Here is a 24,770-nt window from a genome sequence, read left to right on the forward strand (position 1 = left end):
TTGCATGTTTATGAGACAGACAAAAGACACGAGCAATCTTACCATCATGTAAAACAATTACAGGCTTTCGTTTTACACTCACTTGGAAGGACGGTAGTACCTCCCTGGACGGTTGCTGTTTACCAACCTACTCCTACTACCTAGGATATATATATATATATATATATATATATATATATATATATATATATATATATATATATATATATATATATATATATATATATATATATATATATATATATATATATATATATATATATATATATATATATATATATATATATATATATATATATATATATATATATATATATATATATATATATATATATATATATATATATATATATATATATATATATATATATATATATATGTATATATATATATATATATATATATATATATATATATATATATATATATATATATATATATATATATATATATATATATATATATACTTCCCTGGTGTAGGTCCGGGAGGTGGGGGCGGTGACCCTGTATATATATGTTTCACGGAACAACGCTCCTTGTTAATGTAAGAAATAAAAAAAAAATCTTGGAATATTACTACATTTACTGTGTACTCACCTAATTGTGGTTGCAGGGATCGAGACTCAGCTCCTGGCCTTGCCTCTTCACTGATCGGTTCTAGGTCTTCTCTCTGCTACTTGAGCTTTGTCATACCTCGTCTTAAAGCTATGTATGGTTCCTGCCTCCACTACATCACTTGCTAGACTATTCCACTTCCTGACAACTCTGTGACTGAAGACATACTTCTTAACATCTCTGTGACTCGTCTGAGTCTTCAGCTTCCAATTGTGACCCCTTGTTTCTGTATCCCCTCTCGGGAACATCCTGTCTCTGTCCACCTTATCTATTCCACGAAGTATTTTGCATGTCGTTGTCATGTCTCCCCTGACCCTTCTGTCCTCCAGTGTCATCAGGCGTGTGTGTGTGTGTGTGTGTGTGTGTGTGTGTGTGTGTGTGTGTATGAATTACGTGCATTTATCCACAATATATTTTGCTTGTACCGTTGCTATCTAAGTCTCCTTTGCTCGTCATTCTGCTCTATGTATATTTACATAAATATGTAGGCAAAAGAACAGAGTAGAAAGAGTGAGAGCTGGCGACCAGTCTTTTAAGGAGCAGTACTGTCACAAACCCTCTCCTTTTAGCAGTGAACCGTTCAACCTGGCGTAAACATGCTGAGTGCTACTTCACCGCCTGACTGAGAGCTTCATAAAACATGTCACAAGGAATGACAACTCAGATTGCTGAGTCTTTCTGGATGGGCCCACCTGCCTTATCTTCTGAGGTTGACTTTTAAATGTATGTACCTATATGTATGCATATATATATATATATATATATATATATATATATATATATATATATATATATATATATATATATATATATATATATATATATATATATATGTATATATATATATATATTTATATATATATATATATATATATATATATATATATATATATATATATATATATATATATATATATATATATATATGTCGTGCCGAATAGGCAGAACTTGCGATCTTGGCTTAAATAGCAACGCTCATCTTGCCATATAGGACAAGTGAAAATTTGTGTATGCAATAATTTCGCCAAAATCTGAACCTAGCGAAAAAAATACATTTCACTGTGTTTGTTTAGTATTAAATTATTGTAAACAAATCTAAAATATATTTAGTTGGGTTGGGCTAAAATAAGTTGTTCTTGTTATAATAAGGTTAGGTAAGTTTACTAAGTTCTTTTTGGTGCAAAATTATAAATTTTTACATCAACATTAATGAAAGAAATATATCTTTAAACGTATAAGAGAAAATTTTAGAAAGGACTTAATTTTAAATGAGTTCTTGCTAATTGACCAGTTTTACATATTCAGCACGACACACACACACACACACACACACACACACACACACACACATACACTAACTAACACACACACACATATATATATATATATATATATATATATATATATATATATATATATATATATATATATATATTATATAGATATATATATAGGCGGGGTAGGGATCGGCCTAGGAAAGGTTGGAGAGAGGGGGTAAAGGAGGTTTTGTGTCCGGCAGGCCGGACTTGAGTCCTGGTGATGGTTGTACAGTGCCTGCACTCTGAAGGAGGGGTGTTAATGTTGCAGTTTAAAAACTGTAGTGTAAAGCCCCCTTCTGGCAAGACAGTGATGGAGTGAATGATGGTGAAAGTTTTTCTTTTTCGGGCCACCCTGCCTTGGTGGGAATCGGCCAGTGTGATAATAAAAAAAAAATATATATGTATATATATATATGTATATATATATATATATATATATATATATATATATATATATATATATATATATATATATATATATATATATATATAATATCGTGCCGAATAGGTAAAACTGCGATTTTGGCTTAAATAACAACGCTCTTCTTAGCGAATAAAGCAAGCGAAAATTTGTGCTTGCAATAATTTTGCAAAAATCATTCTGAACCAAACGAAAAAATATATTTAATTGTGTTCGTTTATTATTAAATTACTGTAAAATTATGTAAAATATATTTAGCTGGATTAGGCTAAATTAAATTAAAATGGTAGAGGCTAACTAACAAGATAAAATCGTGAGAAGATTTCTGAAACAACGATCGCAGTCGACGAGGAAGACACGAGAAAAAATCCTTCCAACATCTGAAGTTTCAAGAGAACAGAAATATCGTGGAGCACAAAGAGAAACATCAGTGGGATTTATATGGAAGACATTAAAAATAAAGATATGTAACCATTATCTTAAAAAAATAAATGTTATGATAATAATATTATTGAAAGAATATTATCATTATTTTCAATAATAATAATAATAATAATAATAATAATAATAATAATAATAATAATAATAATAATAATAATAATAATAATAATAAATGTAATAATAATAATAATTATAATAATATTTTTAACACACCGGCCGTCTCCCACTGACGTAAGGTGTCACGAAGAAAAAAAAAACTCACCATCACTCACTCCATCAGTCTTTCCACAGGCTTACTATAATCATAGTTCTGATGCTAAATATAATTGCAGCATCTCCATCTCTCCTTCAGAGAGCAGGTACTGTGTTTCACACCTTCAGGTCTGCCCTGAATCCCTTCATAAATGTTACTTTGCTCACACTCCAGCAACACATAAGAACATAAGAAAGGAGGAACACTGCAGCAGGCCTGTTAGCCCTTACTAGGCAAGTCATAAACACCACTTGCCTCCACTCTTATCACAAACACACTCACAAGGTTGTTGAATGCCCAAGCCCCTAAGACGATATCTACCCTTTCCTTTCCCCACTATAGATAGATTTATACTCCTTCCAAATCATCATGTTTTGTTTTATCCTCTATAAGTGTCCAAACCACCTCAACAACCCCCTCATCAGCCCTCAGGATAATACTTTTTAGTAACCCATCACTTTCCTCTCATCTCCAAACTACAAATTTTCTCCATACTATACATACCACACATTGCCCTCGGACACGACATCTCCACTGTTTCCAGCGTCTTCCTTCTCGTGCCTCACACCCATATAAAGGTGTTGGTACCAGTATACTCTGGTACATTTCCGTTTTTGCCTACATAGATAAGGTTGCCTCCACATATACCTTAATGCACCACCCACCTTTTACCCCTCGTGAGTTCTATGGTTCACCTCATCTTTCATAAACCCATAAGCCAACACGTCAATGCCCAAATATCTGAACACATTGATTCTCTCCATATTACCTCCTAATCTGATATCCAATTTTTCATTACTTAAATATTCGGTTATTCTCATCACGTTGCTCTTTCCTGGGTTCACTTTCTATTTCCTTTTTAGCATACCCTTCCAAATCAGTCTACCAAAATTTGCAACTTCTCTTAAGAATCTTCTAAAAGCACAGTGTCATGAGCAAAAAACAACTGTGTCAACTCCCACTTTATATTAGAATATTAAACTTTACCTTTTGCAATTATTATTATTATTATTATTATTATTATTATTATTATTATTATTATTATTATTATTATTATTATTATTATTATTATTATTATTATTATTATTGATATTAACAAAAGTTATAGGAAATTTTAAAGAATTACATATACAATTAACAAAAGGGGAAACATCATCAAAAGAATGAAAACAGATCCAGTATGGTTATCATCAGTTATAGAAAAAAAAAACAATTATATTACCTAAACCAGCTGCACTGAATGTTAAAAACAGTAGCATCAGAAACCACTATAGCAACATGATAAATAAGAACAATATTGTCTCCAACACCACCGCCATCATCAAAGCAACAAGACCATCACCATCATCATCACTAGACCACCATCTGCCAAAACGGCAGGAGGAGCAGGAGGTGGAGAAGGAGGAGGCGGAGGAGGAGGAGGAGGTGGAGGAGGACTAGGAGCGTCATCATCCAGCTTCTCCACGTTCTCTCTCACTCCATGCTCACTCCCTCTCCCTCCCTCCCCTTCTCCTCACCTGCAGTAGAGTGAGAGCACGGAGAATGGAGGGTAGCCAGTGCGCCCTCAGCTTCGGTCCGTGGTGGGTGTTGAACGCTCCGCCTCGCACCCTCAAATCGTGGGTTGGTCAGGTTGAGCTCGGCGCTTCATTGCTGCCAGTTACAGTTTTCCTGGGAGTTGGTCCCATGCTGGGACAATGGATCGCCAGTGCTGACCATGGGGTGTGCTTGATGCCAGCAAAGAGGGGTTTTTCTTACATTTGAATCTTACAATGAGCGATGGGAAATGTAAGGTGTAACACTAAATAATGCCATAATTATATTATTAAAAGTATTAGACAAATTTTAGGGATGAATATTCCCCGGAGTAGCAGAAATAAAGATTATTTCCTCCCTAAGCAAAAGACCGGGTAAGAAAAAAGGAGAACAATTAGGAAATAAAAGAACTAATTAGACACTCCAGTGGGTCAACCCGGTTAGTCCTAAAACCAACTCAAACATCCAATTAAAACTTTGTAAAAGTCAAACAGCATGGACAGTGACTGTGGGTGTTGCAGTGATCTTGTGAGGCTCTAAAGAGGTGATATAGAGTGTTGTTAAGGCTGGATACAAGGATGAGTTGTGAGAGATAGATAACAGTGTGATGTATCCCCGACTAGTATCGGACGTGTTACGGGCGTCTATCCTCGTCTATCTTCTCTTCTTCTGTCAACCAGCATGGACGGCAGATGACAGTAAGTGCCATTATCTCTCTCTCTCTCTCTCTCCGTCTGGAAGAGCAGGGAATGCGACCAAATATATCTTCTTAATAAACGTTCCTAATATATAAAAGCGCAATGAACACATGTCGATGCTGAGTATTAAACCAAGTGGAGACAGCAATACAGATGATAATGTTCAACTTCATATTTCAGTACACAAGTGGAGTCCTCTTCAGCAGATACAAAATATGAGACAACATGTTTATATAGGATGAGTGAGTCTCAAGTGATTTCCATGATATGTCATCGTCTTCACCTGAGGGACTCACTCTTCCTATACAAACACAATCATATCTCACATTTTGTATATGCTGATAAGGACTCCAGTTTGGGGTTGAAATACACGAAACAATATTATTTTATGATTTTGTCTCCATGTGGAATTATATATATATATATATATATATATATATATATATATATATATATATATATATATATATATATATATATATATATATATATATACATATATATATATATGTCGTGCCGAATATGTAAAACTTGTCAATTAGCAAGAACTCATTTAAAATTAAGTCCTTTCTAAAATTTTCTCTTATACGTTTAAAGATATATATTTTTCATTAATGTTGATGTAAAAATTTTTCATTTTGCACCAAAAGGAACTTAGAAAACTTACCTAACCTTATTATAACAAGAGCAATTTATTTTAGCCTAACCCAACTAAATATATTTTAGATTTGTTTACAATAATTTAATACTAAACAAACACAGTGAAATATATTTTTTTCGTTAGGTTCAAAATGATTTTGGCGAAATTATTGCATACGCAAATTTTCACTTGTCCTATATGGCAAAATAAGCGTTGCTATTTAAGCCAAGATCGCAAATTCTGCCTATTCGGCACGACATATATATATATATATATATATATATATATATATATATATATATATATATATATATATATATATATATATATATATATATATATATATATATATATAAATAAACATGACGGTTCACAAAAGAACTCATTTGGAAAATATAACAATTGTGCTGAATTTTTATATGTATTAGCTTAGCTTTGAGGCCCTCTTCGGCAGACTACTGAGGAAGGCCTTAGTAACCGGTTGGAATAAACTACACTTCTCTGGTCTTCTGACTGTAACCACTGTTTTGTATGGCATCATTAAAACATCAATAAAACATTGCGTTGAAGACAATATTTTTATTCTTTCCCTTGTTCATGACTTACCCAAAGTTTAAAAAGAGCGAGAGAAACGATTGATAAAACATTGTTTTGCTCTAAGGTGAGACTTTTCAAGTTTTGACTCAAGACGATGAATAACATGTTATGGTATAAAGACTTTCTCTTGTATCAGTATCTATGTATTACTTTATTTAGCGGCAAATTACCTTCCATCCACCATCTTGTCTTTGGGCCAAGTTGAAAATGTTTGCAAAATACACATCTCTTCACTTTTTTTGTGGTATAGAGTAGGACAGGAGGGGAGTGAGTGGAGGGGAGAGAAGTGAGGGGATATGAGTGAATGGATGGGAAGTGAGTGAAAGGAAGGGAAGCGAGTGGAGTGATGGGATGTGAGTGGAGGGGAGGGAAGTGTGCAATTGAAGGGAGGGAAGTGAGTGGAGGAAGGGGAGGGAAGTGAGTGGAGAGAAGGGGAGGGAAGTGAGTAGAGGGAAGGGGATGGAAGTGAGTGAAAGGGAGGGAAATGAGTGGAGGGGAGGAAAGACCTTTGCAGGACTATTCTTCCGTTTTATAATTAATGAGAACGGTGGTAGGCAGCCGAGGAATGTTACTTATTAGGTAACAGCCGTGTGTGTTCCGTGACAGGGAGGAGCCGAGGTGTGTTCCTTGTCGCGGAGTGTTTCGTGTCAGGTAACAACTGAAGAGGTTCACTTGCTACGTAGCAGCCATGGAGAAATTACTTGTTAGGGAGTAATTTAGGATCGTTACTTCTCAGGTAGTTGACGAAAGGTGTTACTTGCCTGGGACAGCCTGACAAGTAACACTCCTCTACTGCTACCTGAGAAGCAATAAGTGAGTTTCGAGTTCAGTTCCGTAATGGTGAGCTCTTTTTCTGTGTATGAGTATCTTCTAGTATTAACAAGCCATTTGTTGACAGTTTCCTTTCTCGTTTAATTCATGTCTGTTGGTAGTAGTACACTGTACTAGCTTGTAAACACCGCTGCCCTGGTTCAGACCACTGCCCTGGTGGGTACTAAAAGTTACTGTCATGGTGGGTACTGAAGCTACTGTCCCGGTGGGTGCTGAAAGTTACTGTCCTGGTGAGTACTGAAGCTACTGTCCTGGTGGGTGCTGAAAGTTACTGTCCTTGTGGGTACTGAAAGCTATTTCCCTGATGGATATTGAACGCTGTTGTCCTGGTGGGTACTGGAAGCTACTGCCCTGGTGGGTACTGAAAGCTGCTGCCCTCGTGAGCACTGAAAGCTACTTCCCTGGTGGGTACTGAAAGCTACTTCCCTGGAGGGTAGTGAAAGCTACTGTCCTGGTGGGTACTGAAAGTTACTGTCCCGGTAAGTATTGAGAGAGAAAATAGTTCATGTATTATGTTAAGAACACATAAGTCTTTGAGCTTCGCTCGGAAGTGCTCTTCAATGGACGTGACTCTTATTTATAGAAGTTTCTCTTTTCAAAGTCATTGAGGAAAGGCTTTATATTCTGATGACCCTTAACAATGGCTTAACACAGGCGAACCTTCACAGAAATAATAAAATATAAAACGATGACTTCTTCATATTTGGGTACTAGACACAGGTCACTCGACCTGAGGGTGAGTGAGCAGTAAGAGCTTCAGGGCAGAGAGTGTATCAGATCTCCACTAGCTTTGTGACGGAATAAAATACTGTTGCAATGAAATCGAAGTAGACTTGAGGATTTTTACACTTGTGCAAGCGGTTGTTTCTATGTACCATGTGATGACTTTTCTGTCTGTGTTTATGGTTGTACTTTTTCCATGCAGGGGAAGGCATATCTACTGGTCTTCTTTGTGCAAAAACCTCTTGTATAGAATAATGGTTGCGACTTTAATATGGACCGTTCCGGATCATTATTAAAACCAGGATGAATTGAAGTGTCTAGTTTCTGTGTACTCACCTAATTGTGATTGCAGAGGCCGAGACTCAGCTCCTGGCACCGCCTCTTCACTGAGTGCTACTAGGTCCTCTCTCTCCCTGCTCCATGGGCTTTATCATACCTCATCTTAAAGTTATGTATGGTTCCTGCATCCACTACATCACTTGCTAGGCTATTCCACTTCCTGACTACTCTATGACTGAAGAAATATTTCCTAACATCCCTTTGACTCATCTGGGTCGTCAACTTCCAATTGTGACCCTTTGTTTCTGTGTCCCCTCTCTGGAACATCCTGTCTCTGTCCATCTTGTCTATTCCACGCAGTATTTTGTATGTCGTTATCATGTCTCTCCTAACCCTCCTGTCCTCCAGTGTCGTCAGGCCAATTTCCCTTAACCTTTCTTCGTAGGACATTCCCCTTAGCTCTGGAACTAACCTTGTCGAAAACCTTTGCGCTTTCCCTAATTTCTTGACGTGCTTGATCAAGTGTGGGTTCCAAACGGGTACTGGATACTGGTGTATGTGTGTATGTGTGTTTGTGTGTGAGTGTGTGAGGGAGAGAGTGAATGTGTGCGAGTGATGGTTTTGAAAGGGTAATAGTAACGATGTTTAAAGCCTGTAGATTACACAAAGGTCATTAAGGTTGCATGTTACTTGTTCACCACCAGCCAGGAATACTTTAATAACTTAAATAGGAATTAATGAAAACTCTCTTTGTATATACACTGAGAGACATACACCTCTCAGTATGTATATTTTGTGTATTTTATTATTAAGGAACAACTTTCTTATCTACTTTGTGCTTTAAAAGTCATTTTTGCAAATAATTTCAACTTTTACTTATATATGATTATGCCTTCGATAATCGGACTCTTTTTAATGAACTTAGTATAAATACGACCTTAAATACCAGTTAATGTCAGACTGACCTTACCATGGCATGGAAGGATTAAGCTCTAGCAAGTTACATTAATTTTCAATTTTGTGGCCAAAATTCCGACTCTGAACCTACAGGTTCTATGTTGAAAGTTAAGACACGTGTGCAACATCTGGTTATCTTTATTGGGGACGTTTCGCCTTCCATTGGCTTTATCAATACAGATTCTAGGACAAAACTACAAGACAGTAGAACTATATACAAAAGATAAGGTAATCAGTCCCTCAGCCTTGGAGTTGGTGTGGTGAACACCGTGGTCGTAGAGATTCTGGAGCACAGGCAAGGAGACTGGCGTTTATATAGGCGTCAGCGGATTGGGACGTGTAGCAGACAAGGGCATAGACACTGGTAAGTGGAATTCCTCAGTGGAAGCACGTCATACCCAAAGAGATGGGTTAGTTGTAGTAGCCGTGAAGAAGGTCTTCTGAACCAAGATTCTATGATGTTGCAGTGTCTGACAGGTTGTGCGCGGGTTCCATGGTCGATTCCTTGGCAGAACAATACGTATGATTATATTAACTAAGCAGAATTAGATACTTAATGGTCAAAGGTGGGTGTTAGGTTACTGTTTAGGAACGTATCTCAGGCACGTGTCATACTGTAAAAATCTTGTTAGAATCAAGCTGTGGGATGTGCTAAGCAAGAAAATATTTCTCTGCATGAGAAGTATTGTAGAATCTCTAAGAGAAAATAATATGCACGCATTACTTATAACAGCCTGGTTGATCAGACCCTGATCCACTACGAGGCCTGGTCTCAGATCAGGCCGCGGGGGCGTTTACCCCCCAGACATCTCTCCAGGTATATTCCAAGTATCACGCAAATATATGTGCCAAGCCATATGTTACAATTAAAAAAACAGTGTACATACATACAGGTTTACTCTGGTGTGAAAAACCTTCAAGTTTAGGGAGCGGAGGCATACCTTTGATATACGTTTGATGAGTCTCGAGTCTCTCTCTACTCCAGGAGCCCGGCCATGGGCCAAGCTCGTCTGGTGTTTGCCTGGTCAACCAGGTTGTTGCTGCTGGAAGCCCGCTGCCCCACATATCCATCATAGCCTGGTTGATGTGGCATGCCTTGAGGTGTATGAAAAGTATGCTTTCAGGAGACTGGTTGGTTTCCATCTCTAGAGAGAGTTACGCTTTCAGGTTTAAGGGAGGGTATGCCTTCAGGTTTATTTATGGGAGGTAGTGTATATATTATGGAATGCTTTTGATTTCTTGCTCGCCCACCTCAGGAGAATATGATATGTGGCGGGGCATTAGGGTAAAATCATATTTCGTAAATGGAGGGATGACGTGACTGAGGAGAGTAAGCCTGATCCTGACCCAAGTCTGAATTGCTGCAGGTCAGGAAGATCCTGTTGCTGACTGGCTGCCCAACTGAGTAGTTCCCTCTCTGGCTCGCTGACTGTCTTAATAACTGATTGGCTAAGTGGCTGTCAGGCTGGAAGACTGGCTAACTGATTGACTGGCTGGATGGATGACTGACTGGCTAATTAATTGGCTAGTTGACTGACTGGTTGGCTGGCTGGATAGCTAACTGACTGAATAGTTCGCTAGCTGACTGATTGCTCACCGGCCTATGAGACTAGCTCAACGACTGATTAGCTAGTTGACTGAAAGACTGACAGACTAGCTGAGTGGTTGACTGCCTGCCTGGTTGGTTACCTAGCTATCTGGCAGACTGCCTGAATAGTTATTTATATTACTGTCTTGCTGTCTTATTGGCTGGTGGTTGACTGGCTGACTGGCTAACTGATTAACTTCCTGACTGGGTGACTGGCTAAATGACTTTCTGACTGTCGCTTCTCTTGCTGCCTCTAGAGTTGCCTAAACTATCACATGTAACCCACAACCTAAACAATAGTAATTACTTATGTATCCCACAACCTAAACAATAGTAATTACTTATGTAACCCACACCCTAAACAATAGTAATTACTTAAGTAACCCACAACCTAAACAATAGTAATTACTTAAGTAACCCACAACCTAAACAATAGTAATTACTTAAGTAACCCACAACCTAAACAATAGTAATTACTTAAGTAACCCACAACCTAAACAATAGTAATTACTTAAGTAACCCACAACCTAAACAATAGTAATTACTTATGTAACCTACAACCTAAACTATAGTAATTACTTATGTAACCCACAACCTAAACAATAGTAATTACTTATGTAACCCACAACCTAAACAATAGTAATTACTTATGTAACCCACAACCTAAACAATAGTAATTACTTATGTAACCCACAACCTAAACAATAGTAATTACTTATGTAACCCACAACCTAAACAATAGTAATTACTTATGTAACCCACAACCTAAACAATAGTAATTACTTATGTAACCCACAACCTAAACAATAGTAATTACTTATGTAACCCACAACCTAAACAATAGTAATTACTTATGTAACCCACAACCTAAACAATAGTAATTACTTATATGAATCATTTTAATTCATATTCTGTTCTCCTATATAAATATCTACAAGGCATATTTTATTAATTTGAGTCTCATTTACCCATTTGAATAATTGTTGGTCATATATATGTGAAGATATATCCACGTACAACAATTATTTATTCAAACAATTCTAAATGTTTTTTAGTTAATTATTGTGAAATAATATCTATTCAAAGGAATTTTCCTGTTGACATTTAGAACTTACTAGATAACAGGCTAATGCATTTATCTTTATGGGTTATTTTAATTTTTTTACGTTTTTAAACACGTTATTTATTTGATTTAAATTATTTTCGTAGGGATTTTCAATTCTTCACCAATTTTGCTTGTTTCAGACAAACTACCAATTTCGTGTATTTTCAATTATTCCTATTTGGTATGTTTTAAACTATTTTGAAACTTTGATAAATTAATAAACCAAATAAAAATCAAGGGGAACAGGTTTGTTGTCAGGAGAAATGGGACATTTTCTCCTGACTCGGAACTTGATCACATGACCCGCTCAGTGGAGCTTCTGGTATTATAAGGTTTTAACGCTCATGAAAGGCAGTGGCACTGTTAAACGTATGATCTGGAAAAACATTGAAGCATAATACGATCCTTTCATCTCTGTTTAAATCTGTTGTATCTTTGAGATGTGAACTCAGTCCTTCAAGATCCAGTGGCCAACGTATATATCTGTGAAGTATATATGATATTTGGGTGAGGTCATGATGAGGTAAATTCTCTGTTCTGTCAACAATTTTGGAGAAATACACCTTTTTCTGCTCTCTTGGTAGTATCAAGCCTCCGCTGCCTGTATCATGATAGAAGTACGTGACGAATCAATCATGACTGTGTAGTAAGTATAAATTCATAAAGGAAACAAGAGTAGAGACAAGGATTGCAACAGAGATGGAAACAGTGAAAGACGCAAGGAAGTAAAGTCAGAAGATGTTCGACATTTCATGAGATATCTTTTGTCTTAATTCAGTGTTACGTTGTCGTAAGGTCTGTCAATATCTTGGAAGGAGGACATCTCTCTGAAAGAATGTTGAATCTAAACTCTCTCTCTGACTCTCTCTCTGACTCTCTCTCTGACTCTGTCTCTCTCTCTCTCTCTCTCTCTCTTTCTCTCTCTCTCTCTCTCTCTCTCTCTCTCTCTCTCTCTCTCTCTCTCTCTCTCTCTCTCTCTCTCTCTCTCTCTCTCTCTTTCTCTCTTTCGCTCTCTCTTTCTCTCTCCCCACTTGACAATATTAGCTTTGGAGTCATTCTTGTGCAGAGGCAAATATTGCTACGAGTAATAGAGAAATCATTGACGTGTTTGAGCAGGGACAAGACTGGCTATGTGTAATACCTGTACAAAACTGGTTTTTAATTAAAACATTGCCTTTTTTTTAAATTCTATAATTTAGAAGACAACTAATAAAGACCAATGTGTTACTATCTTTCAGTCAGTCTTGCAACAACTGTAACTCCTTCCTTTAACTCTCTCTCTCTCTCTCTCTCTCTCTCTCTCTCTCTCTCTCTCTCTCTCTCTGAGAATTGTAATTGGGTGACTGCTGCCTCTTAAGATCCTGTGGACGAGGAACATAGAATTTTCTTGAGTGGAAATGGCATTGATACATCCTCACTCTCGGGTTTACGAATCCGCCCTCTAGGGATCAGAAAATTAATTAACGAAATACAAAACAAATAAATATGATATCTTCACCAGGACATTTAGGTTTATCTCATGAAGGCTGATGAAGCGATAAAGAGATATATCACTTTCCAGACAGCGAGAGATATCATCCAATTAAAGAGATTATCTATAATTGCCTCACAGAGATAGATACTAATCCTCTGCGCTGATATAATTTTTCTTGCAACGACTGATAAAATTGAGATTGAGATTTCAATTAGGGGTGAACCATGCGTTGATCGAATGAGGGGCTGACTAATTCAGTTGCAGATGGTCGACTTACATTACCTCCTTGTGTGGCTTTGACAAATTGCTATCAGGAAAAGTAAAATAACTTTCTCATTACATTAATCCGTTTAAGCATTTAGTGAGATTCATCGTTTTCATCCCATTTGACGAGATTTCTCTAAAGATATATAAATAAACTTTACTTTCCCAACTTAACTCTACCACTAAACTATCGAAAGACGCAAAGGAAAGTTTGGTTAACTCAATGATTTTTTTTTCTTTTTTCTTTACTATTTCCGTGTTTCTTACTCTTCGATTACTAATAATATCTCCGGAAGATTTTTAAGCTATTTTAAAATGTTTTTGCTATATAAAACAAAATCCTAGTGAAAGATAGTAATAAGGATGTCCCGAGAAACGTGTCTGGGGCATAACAGATTCCACAGTAAAATGAACACCACTTGACATGCATAAAAGATATAAGTATATAAAGTTAAGTAACATTATCTTGGCTTAGTAAAATATATCCAGTCTAGCTGGAAGAGGAAGGTATACAAGGTAGAGAAAAAATAAAAAAAAATTACATAAGAAAGGGAAATTTTAGTTCCCAATTACTTCAGGCTTTATTAATGTGATTGATAAAGGTCCTGGAGAGTGAAACATGAGAGGTTACTACCGCTGTGTGTCTCTTAAACATTTGCTTTTATTATGTACCTTGTCTGTAACACCACTATTGTGAAGAACATCGCCAGATTCGCCTACATATTTGCTATTTTTTTTCACTGTGAGCCTAAACGAGAAGAATTAAAGCTGCGTTTTGATTTTCCACAAAGCCGTGAGCTTGCAACAACGTGCACTAGACTGCTGGTTAACCGACAGTGTATTAGGTAAATGTACACACAAACATTTAATTAGACATTTTATTTCGGCTACTTTGTATTAGACTTAGCGTTTATTGACTGATAGTGTATCCTTAAAGCTGCAATTCGACTGTAAAATATTATTCGGAATACTTTAATGTATCTAGCAGAGATTAAGGCAGATTCTCAGTGTGTATTTACTGAGATATACACTTCTCAGTGTATATACTGAGATATACACTTCTGGGTGTATATATACTGAGATATACACTTCTGGGTGTATATACTGAGATATACACTTTTCGGTGTATATACCCCTGGTATCATGCGACAGTAAAATGTCCTCAAATTCTGATTCAAGAAAGACTGTACATTCAAGTTTCATTGTGTTTCTGCGAAAAGCGACGCAGTTTGCAATTGAAATCAATCTTCAAGTTCGTAAGTGTTGTGAGTTCCTAACATAGGTAATTTCTTCATCATAAAACTCTCTCGAAGCAGTAAAAACAGATTTTCGTTTTCTTTTTTATAGCTTGGTAGTTACTGCTACTCCGTACTACAATATACTCAATCACTGGAGACTAAATATCGAGTATCGTACTTATACAAACAAAGGGTCAGACACAATGAAATTCATCCGAATATTTTTTTCCTTTTTCACTGAAGATTGGTGCGTTTTTAAGTGTCATATTCTGTCTTTACTACGTTATCTTAACCCTTGTGTGCATGTGTACAATTTAGCTTCATGTGCACAATCTGTGTTAATTTTATACTGTGTAGTCTCAGTTTTCTAGTTGTTTTATGATTTTTTTTTTTAACATTTTCAGTTCTTTTTGTCTCTCCTTATTATTCAAGTCTTGATAGTTTTAGTGTTCTTTTTTATCAACAAATTTATTTACATTATTTATTTTTATTTGGTTTCATTATTATCTTCAGATTTTTGTATTACCTTCAGCTTTTCTTGTTCTCTGTCTACAGTTATTGTATATAATCTCTCTTCACTCTTACCTTCATAGTAATTTTCAGATTACGTTCTTCACTTTAGCTTTCATTAGTTTGCTTGCCCTCTTTTCTGTAGAAAGGGTATGTACTCACCTAATTGTGGTTGCTCGTGGCCCCGCCTCTTCACTGATCGCTACTAGGTCCTCTCTCTCTCTCTGCTTCCTGAGCTTTGTCATACCTCGTCTTAAATCTATGTATGGTTCCTGCCTCCACTACATCACTTGCTAGGCTATTCCACATCCTGACAACTCTGTGACTGAAGAAGTACTTCCTAACATCCCTGTGACTCATCTGAGTTTTCAGCTTCCAATTGTGACCCCTTGTTTCTGTGCCCCCCCCCCTCTGGAACCTTGTCTATTCCACGCATTATTTTGTGTGTTGTTATCATGTCTCCCCTGACCCTTCTGTCCTCCAAAGTCGTCAGTCCGATTTCCCTGAACCTTTCTTTGTAGAACATTCCCCTGAGCTCCGGAACTAGCGTTGTTGCAAACCTTTGTACTTTCTCTAATTTCTAGACGTGCTTGACCAGGTGTGGGTTGCAAAATGTTGCTGCATACTCCAGTACGGGCCTGACGTAGACAGTGTACAGTGTCTTGAACGATTCCTTACTAAGGTATCGGAACGTTATTCTCAGGTTTGCCAGGCGCCCATATGCTGCAACAGTTATGTGGTTGATGTGTGCTTCCGGAGATGTGTTCGGTGTTATGGTCACCCCAAGATCTTTCTCCCTGAGTGAGGTTTGCAGCCTTTGTCCACCTAGCCTATACTCTGTCTGCGGTCTTCTTTGCCCTTCCCCAATCTTCATGAATTTGCATTTGGCGGGGTTGAAATCGAGAAGCCAGTTGCTGGACTACGTGTCCAGCCTGTCCAGGTCTCTTTGTAGTCCTGCCTCATCCCCATCCGATTTAATCCTTCTCAATAGGTTCTCATCATCTGCGAACAGGGACACTTCAAAGTCTATCCCTTCCACCATGTCCTAGCCATGTATGTATGTATGTACATATGTATGTATGTATGTATGTATGTACGTATGTATGTATGTACGTATGTACGTATGTATGTATGTACGTATGTATGTATGTATGTATGTATGTATGTATATATATGTATGTATATATATATGTATGTATATATATATATATATATATATATATATATATATATATATATATATATATATATATATATATATATATATGATGGGGTTCACCTCTGGTGTAAATTGTGGGACCCATAACCTCGGAGAAGTGGATAAAAAGGTTTCAAGGAAGAATATTTGGATTTCTTCCTGAAGCCGTTTGAATATTCCATTTCCCCTACCACCCCATTTTTCATATATTTTTTTTTACCAATAGGAATATTTTATTATATAATAGGGTACAGAAGATTTAAGAGATACATTGTTGATATAAAGGTGGCATATAAGGTACATGTTGTTACGTGTGTATCACCGATTGTAAGGCGAAAATCTCGTCCAGCTCCTCAGAGCTGGGGTGTGTGCCCAAAATACAGCAGGCATTACCCCTTTGAACAGCCGCACTGAGCCGCTGGAACAGGAAACTAGCTGCCCTGGGATCCCTAGTTACCCTGATGAGTCTTTTCCCCAGCTCCTTAAGGAATTTAGATGCACTCTTTCCCCATGAGCCAAGGGTCTCTGAGCCTATGGGAACAAACATATAATGATGGGCAAGTTCTCCATATTTTCTAGACTTTTGGGACTCCCTGAAGCTGGCAGCTGCCCCTCCTTCCTCCCTGGTGTATTGGAGATAGGTATCAGCCAAGGTAGATGCACATGTATAGTCCCACACCACCTGCTTCCCATCTGTCCAGGCTTGAAGGGTGATACCATCTGGACGCTTCTGGCTGTCATCAGATCTGCATAGCTGGGGTGGCTTCCTTACTGCTGGGCATCCAGCTGTTGTGAGGCTCCTCTTGATAATGTTATTAACCTCCTCATGTCTTGCAATCTTTCCCCCGGATTTACGGCACACAAGACCATGGTACCCGAATCGGTCTGCTGCTTCACTGCCACAAATACACCTGTGTTCGGCGAGAATAGGGGCGGCAAGTCGAAGGGCAACACGGATGCGGATGGTATGTGGGTCGAGGCGTGTGCCAAGGCTGGAGTTGGGAACACCCAACAGAAAGTTCCCAGCATGAGGGGCTCTCACTGCCAGGAGGCGGGCTCTATCCTTCCCTGACACACTCTGAAGCAATGTTGAGGCTATATTTTCCACTATTGGACCATCCCAGTGCGATTGTTTGTAGTTGTTGGGGGGAGCAGGTCTGGTTTCAGAGCCCGTTAGATTATCCCTGATAATTGCTCCGTCAATGAATTTTTGGTCCTGGACTCCAATTTTGTCCCTAAGATGTTCAGGGAGAATCGCTGCTACAAGTTCTCTGGATGCAATACACGAGGACAGAAAAGCAGGTAGCGCAATCTGTGATGACTTGCGAACACCAATGCCTCCTAGTCTGGGAAGTGTAGCTTGGTTCCACTGCCCGTCTTCTAGAGTAAGGTTAAGTACTTTCGTAAAAATTTGCCTCAGAATACTGTCATATTCGTGCAGTATAGGGTTATCATATGAAGGTGCACATCTTAGGAAATATGTCAACCTGGGCAGACTCAAGCATTTTGTGAGAAGGTACAAGGCATCGTGGGTGTCCAGATTGCCTATTCGTTGCTCCATTCTCCTTAACTCTGCCAATTTCTTCCTGAGAATTGTGTCAATGGCATTGCTTCCCAGAGGTGCTCCTATATATATATATATATATATATATATATATATATATATATATATATATATATATATATATATATATATATATATATGTCGTGCCGAATAGGCAGAACTTGCGATCTTGGCTTAAATAGCAACGCTCATCTTGCCATATAGGACAAGCGAAAATTTGTGTATGCAATAATTTCGTCAAAATCATTCTGAACCTAACGAAAAAAATATATTTCAATGTGTTTGTTTAGTATTAAATTATTGTAAATAAATCTAAAATATATTTAGTTGGGTTAGGGTAAAATAAATTATTCTTGTTATAATAAGGTTAGGTAAGTTTTCTAAGATTCTTTTGGAGCAAAATTAAAAAATTTTACATTAACATTAATGAAAAAAATATATCATTAAACGTATAAGAGAAAATTTTAGAAAGGACTTAATTTTAAATGAGTTCTTGCTAATTAACCAGTTTTACATATTCGGCACGACTTATATATATATATATATATATATATATATATATATATATATATATATATATATATATATATATATATATATATATATGTATGTATATATATATATATATGTATGTATATATATATATATATATATATATATGTATATATATATATGTATGTATGTATATATATATATATATATGTATGTATGTATATATATATATATATATATATATATATATATATATATATATATTATTTTTTATTATCACACCGGCCGATTCCCACCAAGGCAGGGTGGCCCGAAAAAGAAAAACTTTCACCATCATTCACTCCATCACTGTCTTGCCAGAAGGGTGCTTTACACTACAGTTTTTAAACTGCAACATTAACACCCCTCCTTCAGAGTGCAGGCACTGAACTTCCCATCTCCAGGACTCAAGTCCGGCCTGCCGGTTTCCCTGAATCCCTTCATAAATGTTACTTTGCTCACACTCCAACAGCACGTCAAGTATTAAAAACCATTTGTCTCCATTCACTCCTATCAAACACGCTCACGCATGCCTGCTGGAAGTTCAAGCCCCTCGCACACAAAACCTCCTTTACCCCCTCCCTCCAACCCTTCCTAGGCCGACCCCTACCCCGCCTTCCTTCCACTACACACTGATACACTCTTGAAGTCATTCTGTTTCGCTCCATTCTCTCTACATGTCCGAACCACCTCAACAACCCTTCCTCAGCCCTCTGGACAACAGTTTTGGTAATCCCGCACCTCCTCCTAACTTCCAAACTACGAATTCTCTGCATTATATTCACACCACACATTGCCCTCAGACATGACATCTCCACTGCCTCCAGCCTTCTCCTCGCTGCAACATTCATCACCCACGCTTCACACCCATATAAGAGCGTTGGTAAAACTATACTCTCATACATTCCCCTCTTTGCCTCCAAGGACAAAGTTCTTTGTCTCCACAGACTCCTAAGTGCACCACTCACTCTTTTTCCCTCATCAATTCTATGATTCACCTCATCTTTCATAGACCCATCCGCTGACACGTCCACTCCCAAATATCTGAATACGTTCACCTCCTCCATACTCTCTCCCTCCAATCTGATATTCAATCTTTCATCACCTAATCTTTTTGTTATCCTCATAACCTTACTCTTTCCTGTATTCACCTTTAATTTTCTTCTTTTGCACACCCTACCAAATTCATCCACCAATCTCTGCAACTTCTCTTCAGAATCTCCCAAGAGCACAGTGTCATCAGCAAAGAGCAGCTGTGACAACTCCCACTTTGTGTGTGATTCTTTATCTTTTAACTCCACGCCTCTTGCCAAGACCCTCGCATTTACTTCTCTTACAACCCCATCTATAAATATATTAAACAACCACGGTGACATCACACATCCTTGTCTAAGGCCTACTTTTACTGGGAAAAAATTTCCCTCTTTCCTACATACTCTAACTTGAGCCTCACTATCCTCGTAAAAACTCTTCACTGCTTTCAGTAACCTACCTCCTACACCATACACTTGCAACATCTGCCACATTGCCCCCCTATCCACCCTGTCATACGCCTTTTCCAAATCCATAAATGCCACAAAGACCTCTTTAGCCTTATCTAAATACTGTTCACTTATATGTTTCACTGTAAACACCTGGTCCACACACCCCCTACCTTTCCTAAAGCCTCCTTGTTCATCTGCTATCCTATTCTCCGTCTTACTCTTAATTCTTTCAATTATAACTCTACCATACACTTTACCAGGTACACTCAACAGACTTATCCCCCTATAATTTTTGCACTCTCTTTTATCCCCTTTGCCTTTATACAAAGGAACTATGCATGCTCTCTGCCAATCCCTAGGTACCTTACCCTCTTCCATACATTTATTAAATAATTGCACCAACCACTCCAAAACTATATCCCCACCTGCTTTTAACATTTCTATCTTTATCCCATCAATCCCGGCTGCCTTACCCCCTTTCATTTTACCTACTGCCTCACGAACTTCCCCCACACTCACAACTGGCTCTTCCTCACTCCTACAAGATGTTATTCCTCCTTGCCCTATACACGAAATCACAGCTTCCCTATCTTCATCAACATTTAACAATTCCTCAAAATATTCCTTCCATCTTCCCAATACCTCTAACTCTCCATTTAATAACTCTCCTCTCCTATTTTTAACTGACAAATCCATTTGTTCTCTAGGCTTTCTTAACTTGTTAATCTCACTCCAAAACTTTTTCTTATTTTCAACAAAATTTGTTGATAACATCTCACCCACTCTCTCATTTGCTCTCTTTTTACATTGCTTCACCACTCTCTTAACTTCTCTCTTTTTCTCCATATACTCTTCCCTCCTTGCATCACTTCTACTTTGTAAAAACTTCTCATATGCTAACTTTTTCTCCCTTACTACTCTCTTTACATCATCATTCCACCAATCGCTCCTCTTCCCTCCTGCACCCACTTTCCTGTAACCACAAACTTCTGCTGAACACTCTAACACTACATTTTAAACCTACCCCATACCTCTTCGACCCCATTGCCTATGCTCTCATTAGCCCATCTATCCTCCAATAGCTGTTTATATCTTACCCTAACTGCCTCCTCTTTTAGTTTATAAACCTTCACCTCTCTCTTCCCTGATGCTTCTATTCTCCTTGTATCCCATCTACCTTTTACTCTCAGTGTAGCTACAACTAGAAAGTGATCTGATATATCTGTGGCCCCTCTATAAACATGTACATCCTGAAGTCTACTCAACAGTCTTTTATCTACCAATACATAATCCAACAAACTACTGTCATTTCGCCCTACATCATATCGTGTATACTTATTTATCCTCTTTTTCTTAAAATATGTATTACCTATAACTAAACCCCTTTCTATACAAAGTTCAATCAAAGGGCTCCCATTATCATTTACACCTGGCACCCCAAACTTACCTACCACACCCTCTCTAAAAGTTTCTCCTACTTTAGCATTCAAGTCCCCTACCACAATTACTCTCTCACTTGGTTCAAAGGCTCCTATACATTCACTTAACATCTCCCAAAATCTCTCTCTCTCCTCTGCATTCCTCTCTTCTCCAGGTGCATACACGCTTATTATGACCCACTTCTCGCATCCAACCTTTACTTTAATCCACATAATTCTTGAATTTACACATTCATATTCTCTTTTCTCCTTCCATAACTGATCATTTAACATTACTGCTACCCCTTCCTTTGCTCTAACTCTCTCAGATACTCCAGATTTAATCCCATTTATTTCCCCCCACTGAAACTCTCCTACCCCCTTCAGCTTTGTTTCGCTTAGGGCCAGGACATCCAACTTCTTTTCATTCATAACATCAGCAATCATCTGTTTCTTGTCATCCGCACTACATCCACGCACATTTAAGCAACCCAGTTTTATAAAGTTTTTCTTCTTCTCTTTTTTAGTAATTGTATACAGGAGAAGGGGTTACTAGCCCATTGCTCCCGGCATTTTAGTCGCCTCATACGACACGCATGGCTTACGGAGGAAAGATTCTTTTCCACTTCCCCATGGACAATAGAAGAAATAAAAAAGAACAAGAGCTATTTAGAAAAAGGAGAAAAACCTAGATGTATGTATATATATATATGCATGTGCGTGTCTGTGAAGTGTGACCAAAGTGTAAGTAGGAGTAGCAAGATATCCCTGTTATCTTAGCGTGTTTATGAGACAGAAAAAGAAACCAGCAATCCTACCATCATGCAAAACAGTTACAGGTTTTTGTTTCACAGTCATCTGGCAGGACGGTAGTACTTCCCTGGGTGGTTGCTGTCTACCAACCTACTACCTATATATATATATATATTATATATATATAATATATATATATATATATATATATATATATATATATATATATATATATATATATATATATATATATATATGTATAGGAAGATACGTACACTGAGTCCACAAATAATAAATTATCATTATTACGACCATAATAATTCAGGGTTTATAAAACACATTGGCTTATTTTAATTTGACACGGTATTTTTCTCTAATTAATTAGGCCATATTTGTTACCCTTCCTGTTCCTATAAAAAATACTCATATCATCAGATGTCTTTCTCTCCTCTCTTTGCTCATCTCTTTCATTGCTAAAAATCAACAGCATCAATGATAAAGACTCAAAACTTCCAAAGTTGATGACTTTTGTAGCAGAGTTTTAGAAATGATGTGACAGAGGAAGTTACTTTGCGAGTGACGAAGTAGTTGTCAGCAGGTTAATTCATAGTCCACCAAGTATTCTCTATTAATATTTTTAATCTAATACTACACTTTCCTTACTCATTTTGCTGAGTATTATACTTACCTCATTTATCTTAGTAATGGTGTCGACTTTTTTACATTTGTTTATTATCCGTTAACCGTATTTTTATTAGTATTATTATTTTGTGAATTTCGACCGTATTTTATATCGCAAAAAGCTGACCATTTTCGCTGTGCTCGGCAAAGTTAATGGAAATGTAGGCGATGCCAGTGTTCTAACATCATCGTCTGACTTCGTCTGTTTACACAGTTATTCCTATGTCCAGTGATTCAAGAATGGGTCTTTTCCTGTCTAATTGTCGCCTATGATAGCTTGTATATAGTTATTGTGGCTAGCTAAGATGGCTTCTAGTAGCTGGTCATGAAGCCTGTCCTCCTACCTAACTCTGACAGTTCCTGTAGCTAGTCATGATGCCTCTCCTCCTACCTAATTATGACAATTCTTGTAGCTAGTCACGATGGCTGTTCACCTATGTCTAGATCTTGCATCATCTCAGTGAAATCTGCCACCTGTGGCAGTCTCACGATACTGTTTTGCATTGGTGAGACTGTGTCCTTTGGTGAATAATCCTCTCGATCTTTGACTGGCAACCAGCAAACTTCAAGGGTAACTGTTTTTGATGACAATGTCTCTGTGTTGATACACGTTGTTTGTAGAAGAATGTTGTTGTACATTCTCCAAAGGTTAGTCACAAGATTTGAATACATACTTGTGATCAGGAATGTACGTACATTCTCTCTGTCTCTCTGCCTCTGCCTCTCTGCTTCCGTCTGTCTGTCTCTGTCTGTTTGTCTGTCTGTCTGTCTGTCTGTCTGCCTGTCTGTCTGTCTGTCTGTCTGTCTGTCTGTCTGTCTGTCTGTCTGTCTCTCTCTCTCTCTCTCTCTCTCTCTCTCTCTCTCTCTCTCTCTCTCTCTCTCTCTCTCTCTCTCTCTCTCTCTCTCTCTCTCTCTCTCTCCCTATCTCTCTCATGCAAGGACTGTAACCAATTATACAGGGGACATCTAGGAAAGACAGCTGGAGAATGAGTGATGGTGTGTGTGTGTGTATGTGTGTGTGTGTGTATGTGTGTGTATGTGTGTGTATGTGTGTGTGTGTATGTGTGTATGTGTACTCACCTAGTTGCACTCACCTAGTTGAGGTTGCAGGGGTCGAGTCCAAGCTCCTGGCCCCGCCTCTTCACTGGTCGCTACTAGGTCACTCTCCATGAACATTGAGCTTTATCATACCTCTGCTTAAAGCTATGTATGGATCCTCCCTCCACTACATCGCTTCCCAAACTATTCCACTTCCTGACTACTCTGTGGCTGAAGAAATACTTCCTAAGATCCCTGTGATTCATCTGTGTCTTCAACTTCCAACAGTGTCCCATCTCTGGAACTTTCTGTCTTTGTCCACCTTGTGTGGGTGTGGATGTACACTTTTAAAGCAAAATAAAAAAAAAACATTGAAATTTCTCTGAAAACTATAGAATGAAGGACAAATCAATTTGAACAAATTCGTTAAATTAAAGGGCAAGGTTTTGGCAAAAATATGTGAAATTCAGTGAAAATCGGAAGAAAAGCTTGGAAAATTTCTGGGAGTTTTGTCATATGCATCACTTCCTGACAGCTTTAAGCACACTGAGGCATAAGATCCTTCTCAGCGTTTCTCATCTCGGAAATCAGGGGCAATACCAAACACACACACACAC

At 37.7% G+C, this 24,770-nt stretch overlaps 1 protein-coding gene across 2 annotated transcripts in view; it reads left to right on the forward strand.

Annotated features, from left to right (window-relative positions):
• The first annotated feature begins 4,591 nt into the window (after window positions 1-4,591).
• The window catches only part of LOC128686650 (nephrin), a 703,712-nt gene continuing 683,533 nt past the window's right edge, over window positions 4,592-24,770 (forward strand). For both annotated transcript variants that reach the window (XM_070084202.1, XM_053773653.2), the window contains exon 1: window positions 4,592-5,280. Coding sequence is in view for 1 of the 2 variants with exons in the window: in XM_053773653.2 (XP_053629628.2) it covers window positions 5,190-5,280 (91 nt within the window). In the remaining variant the exon portion in view is untranslated. The remainder of the gene's footprint in view (window positions 5,281-24,770) is intronic.

The sequence above is a fragment of the Cherax quadricarinatus genome, chromosome 12 (genome assembly GCF_038502225.1).
Source record: "Cherax quadricarinatus isolate ZL_2023a chromosome 12, ASM3850222v1, whole genome shotgun sequence".
In the NCBI taxonomy this organism is placed as follows: Eukaryota; Metazoa; Arthropoda; class Malacostraca; order Decapoda; family Parastacidae; genus Cherax; species Cherax quadricarinatus.